The 12,225-nt window shown below is 30.6% G+C and overlaps 1 protein-coding gene across 2 annotated transcripts in view; it reads left to right on the forward strand.

Moving 5' to 3' along the window:
• Positions 1-11,583, forward strand: part of LOC128866001 (protein grainyhead-like) — a 246,932-nt gene extending 235,349 nt beyond the window's left edge. The window contains exons 15-16 of one of the 2 annotated variants that reach the window (XM_054106453.1): positions 5,115-5,179; positions 10,726-11,583. In XM_054106453.1, coding sequence (XP_053962428.1) covers positions 5,115-5,179; positions 10,726-10,852 — 192 coding nt within the window. In that variant the 3' untranslated portion in view covers positions 10,853-11,583. The remainder of the gene's footprint in view (positions 1-5,114; positions 5,180-10,725) is intronic. The other variant, XM_054106454.1, reaches the window with a different exon arrangement.
• The last annotated feature ends 642 nt before the right edge of the window (positions 11,584-12,225 follow it).

Below are 12,225 nucleotides of genomic sequence, written 5' to 3' on the forward strand. Positions count from 1 at the left end.
GTACTTCAGAAACTTTCTAGTATGATTAATATGATAAGGCGGGGACCGATCGATTCTTCGAATATCGGTGTTTCGAATATCGATGTTGTGATAAAGTAGGCATCGATGTTAAAAAAAAGAGTTAATAAACATCGAGATTCCAACTCTTTTAAAGAAAGTTTTAACTGAATACAGAAATACTAAGTAATATCTACAGAGTAAAAGGACAGAGAAATTATCTCTTAAAACTTGTACCGACAAAAATAAAAATTTATTTTATTTTAAAACTTTCGCATTTACTTTGATTAAATTTGTTCATAAAAAATATTCGATTGCACAAAATGAGAACATTGCAGAAAATATACAGTTACTCACAATCAAACTTACACAGTAATTCAGTGTGAGCTACAGTTATTCTTACAATATTCGCAATGTTTTTCATGCTAAAATTTATTCGTAATTTTTTTATAAAAATAGAGTTCTTGTAATACATGAATAAAAATAAAAATAAAATTAATTTATGTACAAATATTCGTAACTACATTTGATTTAGTTTGAAGTCCATTTCTCTATATTTGATAAAAGCTGAAATATATTTAGAATTTTATGAAGAACGAACAATTGAGTAATCTGAAATAAATTGTACACTGCCTGAGGTACATTTCGTTAATTTTCTGCAAGCGTGTCACAATCCAAAAATCCAAAATGTTGAAAAAACGGTTTCAAAGGTTTCAATTTACCATACCTACTATGCGTCCTAACAAAGTTTCGTATTGAAATTGTAAAACTTTGTTTTTACAGCCTAATACATTTTAAAATTGATTGGTGAAACCGAGCATAAGTAAAAGTAAAGTCCCATTTTTATTTAATTAGGTGCTGTTAATCGAAATCGCCATGCATTTTTTTAAACGGCAAGAAAGAAATAGCTTTTAGTAATTTCTGCTTAATTTTTATATTTCTTTTAATCCCGACAATGCTGCAGCAAATGAGCGATTTAAATATATTTATTGCTTTCTGAAGTACATTTGACAGTTTCTGAAAAATTATTACACGTATGAAATTTGCAATTTTTCAAAAATATTTTTTACTGAATATTGTTGCCAAAATGTGCAAATGTCTATGTCCTAAGTCTATGTTCTTTTTCTCGTTAAGCTACTCACTCATCGTCTAACTTTTAATACCAAAGATATTCACTTATAATACTTTTTATAAATCATATATACTTTAAGTGGTTGAACGTATGAATTTGAATATTTAGATTTTTTTTTTCATTTTTCAAAACAACTACTTTGCTCTGCTAATCAACTATCTAACTAAATAAAAAACAAATAACTGCAAAATAATAATTAATAATTAATAATAATCATTCATTATCGTCATACAACGTTAACTAAATTATTGAAGTAACAAATAGACAAATACAAACTGAATGCAATGCACAAACACACCCACGCAACACCTAGTTTTGTAACAAAAACAACAAAAGCCGATGCGAATGTAAATCTATAACAATTAATCATTGCAATTAAGGCATCACCACAATAACCACAACAAGTAAATAGTTGCCAATGAATAGTAAATTGTAAAATTAAAATAGCAACAGTAATACGTTATTAATAAACCGTAATTATCAGTCAAACAGCAGCAGCAAGCGAAACAAAAACAAAACAGAAACAATACGAAGCTGGCAGGTAATCTCTTTGCTCGCCCAATAAATACGGCTGTTTATATTAGCAATATTTTTTTTTAACTACACACGCATACAAACATACGCAAACGCACACACACATACACAGACGCACATACATTGTAATATAGTTAGTTTGAAGAACATTCGAACGCTTTCAAATATGTTAATCTAGTTAATAAAAATGAAAATTTTATGCGAATTCCATATGCAAATGGCTGCACATGTAAGGATCAACATATCGTCGATCACTGTTCGACGTTCGATGTTCGACGTTCGACGATCGATGCTTGTCTGTTTAATGACTTGTCAGAGGAAATAACTTAGCAGTAAAATATTAATTAATAAACCAAGTGAAACAAAAAACAACAAGAATGAAAACAAGAGCGTAGATTTTGTTTACTTTGTTGATAGTGATAGTGTAATGTAACCAGCAACCAGCAACCAGCATGTCAAGCGGCAAGCTAATGTGTGTATGTATGTATGTATGTAAGTGTGTTTATCTGACGATCAAGTGCGATAATCGACCAAGTTTGATCATTAATTATATGTAAGTAATATGCATCAATGCTCCACCCATTCATTACTTCACACATTCCATACATACTCACCCACAAATGCACACACGCACAAACAAGCGAACGCCACAAGGTGTTCATGAAGAAATTTATTGAAAATATATGTGCATATGTATGTAGATATTTTCGTATGAAAAAAGTGGAAAAATTAATTAAAAATGATATTTAATTTATTTATATTTTAGTGTATAGGGTTTCTTATGTCAATACGACGAAAAATTTTCCTTTTTTTAATTTTCGTTGAGCAATTTTGATTAGTTTAATTAAAAGTCATGTTTTCACATCTACACACATTTTTATTTTAGTGGGCGTACAAATAATTTTTGAAGGTATTTGAGGCGCTGTTTTGCGAGTGACTGAGCTGTATTATAAATATTTTAAATATCATATCGCTTATTTACTGCAAGAGTGTAATAATCCAAAAAAAAACAGAATTGTGGAGAAAAACCGCTTCAAAGTTTTCAATTTATTGTGCCCTTTATGAAAAAGTAAGGACATATTTTCCATTTGTGGAACAACATCAAGACGCACACCACAAATAGGAGGAGGAGCTCGGCCAAACACCTAACAGAAGTGTACGCGCCAATTATTTATTTTTTTTTAAGGACATATTTTCGTCTATTGCATCTCTGCTAGTAGAAAATTCGCAGAAATCAGCGCAATTTTTAAACCACTTCAAACTTGCACTTTATTATACCAAAACTCAACTGGTTCTAATATTGCCTACCCAAGATTTTTCTAACTACTCTTATTAAAAAGTTTGAAATTTTAATGAAAATTAGTAAAAAAAAGAGTTTTTAATTTTTACAAATTTTGAGGCTTGGAATTAAATACATCTTGTAAAAGAATTAATTTCACAAAAAAAGTATTAAGGCTCTGATTAAAAAATGATTTTAATTTTTTGCATTTTTTATCTGATTACAAAATGATTTTCATTTTTTCGCATTTTTTAATCAGATGATGAATTTTATAATTTGTACAAATTTGAGACTTGGATTTATAAAGTTTTTTATCAGAATGAACTAGATTTTCATAAAAAATGTATTAAAATTTTGTTTAACAAATTTGAAATTTTTGTGAAATTTTTTTTATTATTTTTTTTAATTTATTTTGCACTTTGTGTATATGGTTTTCGCTTTAGAATTAATTATATTGAAAAAAGTATTAAAATTAAATGGGAAAAAAATGTTTGCAAAAACTTGCCAATAAGTCCCTGTATTATATATTAGTTATGAAACGCACACTTTGTCATCTCATTCGCGTACATTCTTCGCTGCACGTTTGACCGAGACTTACCTCCAATTTTTAATTTGTGTCTTAATATTGTCCCATAAATGGAGGACTCTAATGTTTCTGGCTATCTCTGCATATGTTTTGCGTTTTTTAGAAGTTTTTTTTAATCTAAAAATACACTTTTTCTATCATTTGATGATTCCCTGTCCAAAGTGAGCTTCGTACTAGAGGCCCAACCGAATAATAGCCACATACGAATCCTGTCAACAAATTTCTCATTAGTGAGACAAACTCCTCATTAGTGGAGCATAGTTCTTGATGGTACAATAGTAACTCTTATGTATTCAAAGATCCCTTTTTTCTATAGTATTCGCTGTAGCTAACGTAAGAGTAGTATTTACTACTTGAATTTCATAAAATAGCAGCAAATTAGGCTTTAAAAGCACTGGATTATTTACGTTCTGACGCACTTTTTTTAATAAAAACTTTAATAAAGCAAAATATTTCCCTACATGAAGCAATTGACGATAAGATGCTGGAATTGTCTCAGTTGCTTGCAAGGCCCACATGGCAAGGTTTTTTTTTTTTTGAAATCTAAAAATAATTATTTTTATTATTATTGTTGTTTATAGCAAGTAGTAATTCTCATTTAATTCTATGTATTAATAAAGTAATAATTTAGTGCGCCTGTTTCTTCTTACAAATAAATTACTGAGTTTGAAAACAAACGCTCGCCACAGTTTATTTATGCAGCTTTCATGACTTCGCCTGATGCCACAGCCACAAATATGCATGCATATGTACACATACATAACATACGCCAAGCCTTGTGCACATTTGAAAACATACGATTCATAGATTCATATCCATTCATATTCATAAACACGTACATACATACATTCATACATATATACAAGTACAACACACCAATCTGGCCTCTGAACCACACAATGTACCTGCAGGAATGCTTTTCAAATGTTTCTTGCGGAATATTAAATATTTTTTATGGCTATACATAAAAAAAACATGAATAAAATAAAATCGGCGTTTTGAATTAGTGAAATTGCAAATTCCTACTTTAGGAACGAAATCTCCTTAAAGTATGCTATGATTAAGCGCAATTTTCGAAAGTTGTTTGCCCATCTGAATGCGCTTAAAAATGCAAGAAAAATTAATTTATACATTCAGATGGCTCTGTAAGGCACAAATTGAAATTGGATTAAGCAACGAATTGGCAAAAAAATATTATGAACGGTAAAAGACTAGAAACGATAAATCAAATAGAGCAATTAGAAAATTTAGTACTAAAATATTACATTAAAAAATTAGTACTAATTGGTACTAAAATAAGAAATTAAAAATAGTAGTACATCAAAAAGCGATATTAAAGCAGGCTAAAAATTATTTAAAATTTTCATTGGAAAAGTTTTGAACTTTTTTATTACCCGCAATTAGTAAAATGAGTTTTTGTTCGTTGAAGTCTTTAGTAAGAAACAAAATATTTATAGTTAGAATAAAATTATATTACAACAAAATTACAAAATTTATTAGCAGTTAACATACAACAAAACAAAAAGCAAAACGAAAAAAAAGAAACAAATACAAACATCATTTTTCTCTCATTTTCTCAATTACAGATTGAAAGTAAATACAAAATCTCAACAGCGAGTATAAATAATATTTATCGTACAAATAAAAAAGGGTAAGTAAACATTAATACATACAAAGCAGCAAAACTTGATAGCAGGCAAATATCTAGAAACAAAAACAACAAAAAAAGAAATAAAAAAAAAAACACCCAACAGTCATAACGTACCAAACATACAAAACCCACATACATATTTACGCCACAAAGCACGCATCACATAGAATTAGCTAGCCGGTTTAATTAGATTTGATTTTAATTGATGATATTTTAAAATGCCCTTTAAACGTTGCATGCCAATCGAACAGCGAACAGAGCGAGCGAGCCAGTTGTTAGTTTAAAGAATTGAAAGAGTAATGCGAGGGCAAGCGAGCGAAAGAGAGGAAACACGCTAGCACCAATACACACAACGTAGCGTTCCATTTACTGCACTTCACCCTAAATTAGTTTTGCAATATCTTTCTTACCGTTAACGGTTAACATTGTGTGAGGAAACTGAGTAATTTCTATAATCAAATAATAATTAAAAAATATAACAGTAAAATAGTATGAGTTGCTAAATATATATACTTTGCACACATCAACTATTTATCCATTTTAATATCTAGCAATAAAAATTATTTGCATAATTAATATGCTATAAAACTTAATCTTTTAATAATTGCATTTATGGAATAATTTTCATGAGGTTTGAAGTTTCATTTTTCATACAACGGATTTTTTGTTTCAATATTTATTTATGTACTTAATAACTAATCCCTGCTGTTGTAACTAAACAATTATATTAATTAAAATAAAATATGAAATATTCATTATTATTTTGCACTTTTTTTAAATGAAGGCCTGGGAAGGATTTTCCAATTAGTGACTGTAACTCCAGAAAGTTTGATTTAGTAGAAATTTATGCAAGATGTTGGAGATTTCGATTTATTGTATTTGTACTGAGAGTAACGGAGAAAAATTCGTGTGACTTCTAGAATGATAGAATACAAGGTTGCGTCTTCTCAAGGGCCATACTGTCAGTACAGAAAATAAACAAACAAGAGGAAGAACAAACAAAAGAAAGTGAAAAGGCGGAAATAAGAGAATAAATATTGTACACATAAATTTGCACATAAAGGGTTGCTTACTTTCTGTACCAACGTCTCTCAGTTGTTAGCGGTTTCCGGAAGGCGTCACCTTCTCTTTTCTGTACATCGTAGTGTGAATCCATGGGGTTTTAAAAACAGAGCTGTAAAATGATTCAATCAATAGTTAAATCCACATTTAAATCACAACTAATTCACTTCAAAAATGTGATTGTTTTATTGTAAATATAAAATAAAGTGTCTTTTCGAAAAGGTTGGATAATTTCAATTTAAAAGTCTTTAAGTTGGTACTCTGAATGGAAGAAAAGCATTCAGTGGAGACGGTGAAGGCTACAGTAATATTCCCTTTCATAAATAAATACGAATTCACTTGCATGCAATAAGTTATATAAAGGTGGCGCAAAGTTGATCATTCAATTTTGTGTTTGAATAACTTTTTTACTCATTAAAAAAAAATTAATTTGAATGACAGCAATCTTTATGTCGATCTTTACTTACTCCATTGCCTCCCCCGCCATTCAACTCATTGCGGTGTTCACTGGTCACGAGGTGATCGGTACTCATCGGAATTCCATACAACCCCTATTGCAGAAGCTGTAGGGATCCTGCAGAGAAAGAGACTGTTGAACACTTTCTCTGCAAATGTCCGGCACTGGCGGCTAGGCGCTTGAGATTCCTTAGCGTGCCCTTTGGGGATGACTTGAAGAAATTCTCGAGCCTAGATCCCTTTTCTCTCCTCCACTACATCAACAGCACTGGATGGCTGTAGAAGGTTTTCTCTGCCCAAAATTTTTCTTTGCACAAGTAGTGGTCCACATTATGGTATCAAAACGGCACGTAAGTGCTACTTGAAGTGTGCCTGTGGTACTCTTGCCGTCTTACCTACCTACACCTACTCCATTGTTTTTTGTAGACAGCCGCTGGTTAGTTCACAAGTGTAAAATCATGATTGACGAAACGCCATTTGCTAAAATTATTGATCTTCCGATAGGGTGATTAATTTTGCGCCACCTTGTATCGGGTGTTTTTTAAGCTACATGAGACCTATTGATATCGATAACCTTGGTTTGACAGCTGAGAATGGTAAATTGAACTGACATTTCCGTTCAGCAAGGCTTGAAAAGTCATCATGAATCGTTTAACGCCAGATAAACGCTTCCAAGTTATGGAATTTTTTTTTTAATAAATCTGTTCGCGAAGTTCATAGAGCGCTGATGGCTTCATGGGTCTTTATTTCTTTTCTTTCAAAATGAGAAAGGAACAGGCGCTTTAAAAAAAAAAATCAATCTGCTAAACATCGACGACATTTGGTTGCAACAAGACGCCATAACTTGCTTGATACCATGCCGCCAAATTTATTGGACTAACTCATAACTACGGCGCACAAATGCCGGATATCATAATGCCATGAAATTATTTACCAGATTGTTATAAACAAAATTCATTCCAATAATAATAGGCTTCTTCGTTTCGCCAAGCGTTAGCAAGTGTTAAATATGTATATCTTAGCAGAACTGGAAAAGAGCAGCCAAAAATTACATTTGTTAGTGAAATAGTGAGATATACCAGGTTTTATGAGGCATAAAGGTACTCGCTAGCGGCGAATCTTGCTCGACAACTTTGTTGTTACTTTCACATGCAAATTTTTCGTCAAGTTAGCAGAGCCCAGAGCGAGCAGAGAAGTGGCGAATCGAAGGCGCCTAATAATTCTGTTTAAACGCTAAATACTTCTGGCCCAGTTTATAAGTTAAGCGAAGAAATCGAGGGTGCATTATGCGACTAACTAACATTATGAGGAATGAAATATGTGTAATACTCTACACAAATAAGTGGAGGCCAGATGATTCACGAGAAATGTTAGAATATAAGATTAGGCGGATTGCAGTGGACGAATGAGCGTTACTTTGCCGTGAGATGAGGTTGGCGAACGAATTATGAGAAATGTGTCGAAATAAAGGACCTTTGATACAAAGTAAAAAGTTAGTTAACTTTAAGTAAACAAGTAGGAGAATAAAAAGAAAAATAATAAATATATTAAATAAAAATAAAAATAAATTAAAATAATAATTTAATAAAACTAAACTTTAGCTGATTCTAAGAAATTCACTGAGAAGCGAGTAACAATGCTGCAATAGGCACTACCTTCTATATTTTTTCAAACGCAATGATATGTTGTATTCGTATGAACTGAATTTTTCATTTCTTCGTGGTTACTTTTTCCAAGTATAAAAATTAAAAACAATGATTTGTACATCGTACCTCCCTTCAAAAAAAGAAATATAGCACAAAAAACCTTGTTCATTGCTCATCTGTGTAAAATACATTAAATTCCAACTCATATTTGTAATTTGCATATTGCAAATTGTCAAAAAAATAAAAAGAAAAGTTCGATCTCTTTCGTTGCTACGCATGCCATTAGACTCATCTATATGAGTTGATATCAGAAGATCAGCCGATTTATTCACTTTGGTACAGAAACGTCAAAAATTGTTGTTTTGTTTACATATTTCATTCATTCACATTCTTATTGTGAATGGAAATTTCCAAGACAACTTTAATATATCTATAAAGAAAAAAATGGGCAAATGCATTGAGTGCGCAATGGGAGAATTGGTATTTTTTCCAAGCACACAAACAGATTTGGATGTGTGGCACAGAATTATTTATTTATTTTTTTTTTTTTCTTTTTTTTTTTTTTTTTATTAAAAGAGTGACAATTATAAATAACTATTCCACTTAAAGAGCTAAAGCACTGGCTACTATGGCCTTCGTGTACTGTTATCGCCCTGGAATGGCACTGCACTACAATTGGCAAGCATTTCATATTTTCAATTGTATTATTATCAATGTTGTCACATGTCTTTTTTTCACAAAAAATTTAAACTAAAAAAACAAACAAAATCTTTTTTTCGACTAAAAAGCAGCAACCTCCAAAACGAAGAGATTTTTTTTGAACTCAGGTTTTTTAATTGTATTAGGCATTAATGACAAAAATCAATTGATTTAAAATAAAAAAAACATAACCAATTGCAATTACACTTAACTAAGGGAAAATAGTCTTCATAAACTGGAATATTTAAATTAACTCAAATTTTGTTTAACTAAAATTCAGTTGCATTATTTTTCTTAAATTGGTTTGTTAATCTTTGTATACATTTGATTCGATACCTCAAATTAGTTGAATCTAAAGAAAGAAACTCGGCCAAAATCGCGTAAGCGGTTATCGCGCCAATTAAGAAGAAGAAGAAAGAAAGAAAAAGAAATTAAAATGCCAGAAGGAACCTTATTAGGTTATAGGTCTAATACACCTTTTTTATTTCAATTAAATAAAAACAATTTTTTAATATTTTAATTTATCCTTTCGAATCTGAAATTCCAAAAACCTGTAGTTTGCACTGAGAGGTAATTTTAAATATGTAAACTTGTCGAAGAAACCGTAATTTACAGTTGTGAATCTGGCCGCGCTGGCTGTAATACTAAAAGCGCGTTGATCGTAACCATTTATTAAACCTTAAGACCTTTTTCGAGCTGTGGCTTTTGCTTTTTCTTTTTAAAATGGCTTTTTACTCTCTATTAGAGCTCCAGGTACCCGGGTACCGAGTAGTGCTCGAAACTCGTTCATTGCTCAATTGCTCAAATGTTCGTTTGAAATTTTCCGGCCTTTGAACAATTTGAGGAGCTAAACAAGAAATGTAAAATTTTTTTAACAGCATATCTTTGCGTATAATAATTTGTAAAACTGTGTATAAATAATTTGTAAAACTTAAAACAAAGTTTTGACAAAAAGTCAAAATAAATAAAAAAATGTTCGGATAATGCCCCGTTGCTCATTTGCATGGACTGTTCGAAAATTGGTGAACAAAAAATCGGGAACTCTACTTTCCATACAATCTTGAATATCAACAAAAGAGTCATAGCTCAAAATAATACAATAAGAAATGAGTGAAAATTTTATCGAAACGGACTGAATTCAAAAAATCAGTTTTTCCATGGAGATTTAAAGACTCTGCAGAATCTGTCCTTATATGGTTTGGAGACCTTTCATCCCTTTCTGCAAAGAATAATAACTAAAAATAGTACATTAATTAATAAAAACTATATAAAAACGTTTTCAAACAAGCAGTTTTAAAAACAATCCTCAAATAATATTTTCTCAAAAGTTTTTAAAGAGCTTATTTTGCCTATCAACAAAAGAGTCATACCTTAAAATAATTTAATATGAAATTCGTTTAAATTTTATCAAAAAATCCGAGTTTTAAAAACAATCTGTATTATATCTTCTTCATAAAAAGAATAACTTGGGCTTTGCTCAAAATTTGTGTCTATTAGTGAGTTAACTGTTTTTTGTTTTTTTTTTTTGCAATACCATGAAAATCCTTATATGTCTCATGCTGCCTATCCTAAAAGATTATAATGCCTTTTGATATTGTTGAAAATATTTTTACCTAGATATTTTTCACACATTTTTATTTAAACTATTCTCTTTTTCTTTCGTTTTTCATTTTTTCCACACAGGATTACTGCGAAAATTGATGACGATATGATTTCGTATTATTGCAATGAAGACATCTTTCTGCTAGAAGTGCAGCAGATCGAAGATGATTTGTACGACATAACATTGACGGAGTTGCCCAACCATTGAGCAAAATATTAATTTGATGGAGAAACATTACATGTACACGTATGCGTGTATGTACGAATTTGTATGTATGAAGCGATAAACTAGCAAGCAGCAGAGAACACAAGAAACAACAGCAAGCAAAAACAACAGTAGCAGCCAAATGCTAGAGACAACAAGAAGAAAAACTCAGCACACATTGTTATTGTGTTCATTTGAAAAGCTGATGTGTGAGATGTTCTTATAATGATGAAAACAACAAACAACAACGACAACAGTAATGCACAAAACAATGGACACAATTATAATTATGTTAGATAATAAATTCTCAACAAAAAAATGATAAATACAAATACTCGTAGGAGCATATAAATAAATTTTTTTTTTTTTTTTTGTTTTTTCAAGTTATTACTAATAACTATAATAAATATATGCGCGTTTATACATTCGTAAAAGACAATAAGAAGTAGAAAAAACCGGCAGATACAAATATTACCTACTAAATATTACTATTTTTTCCGTTCTGCTTCTAAGTGAAGTGGCCACTGCTGCTGCGCCTAAATATTTGGATAAGAAAACAAGAGCAACAAAACGTGCCGATTGCTTCAAACAGACAAACGTTTGAAACGAAATTAAAATATACACAGATGTTATTTTACATTAATTTAATATATATAATTCTATATATGCGCGAAAATTTGATTGTGTAAACATTTTTAGTAAATAAAAATTACTTTAAGTACCCAGACGCTTAACTGAGATTTTTTTTTTTGATAACAAGAATATGTGCTTTTCGCAAGAAAAATATTTAAAACAAAGCAAGAACAACAAAATATTTTCACTTTTTATGTTAGAGACTTCATTTTGTTTTTAAAGCATACTTTATGGCTATTTTGTAAAAACTAAAATTTAATTGAAAGCAGCAAACTTCCATTTCTTTTCTCGATTAGTCATTGTCGCGCAGCCACATCGCTTCCAAGAAAAAAAAATTGTAATATGTTAGGTAAGCAATACAAAATTAGGTTGATTAAAAATATATAGACTTGCGACAGAGAATGCAAACAAAGAAGTTTGAGAATAAAAAATAGAATAAAAAGGTACAACAAAAGTGATTGCTTAAAGCTTTCATGGCGCCTCGAAGCTTTCACATCATGTACAACACAACTTGCCGCAAGAGCTTTACATACATACATATATGTATATATAGTACATATTTGTATATACAATCCGATATTGCAGTGCTTTTAGGTCGCTTAGCAAATGCGAGCAATATTTGTAATCGAAAATCGTGACTGGAGAAATTCTGCACATTTTTGTTCTAACAAAAACCCGCTTGGAAAATATTTGTATACTTTTCGTAAATCTGACGTCACACTTATACATATGTACAGTCATAA

The sequence above is a fragment of the Anastrepha ludens genome, chromosome 6 (assembly GCF_028408465.1).
Source record: "Anastrepha ludens isolate Willacy chromosome 6, idAnaLude1.1, whole genome shotgun sequence".
In the NCBI taxonomy this organism is placed as follows: Eukaryota; Metazoa; Arthropoda; class Insecta; order Diptera; family Tephritidae; genus Anastrepha; species Anastrepha ludens.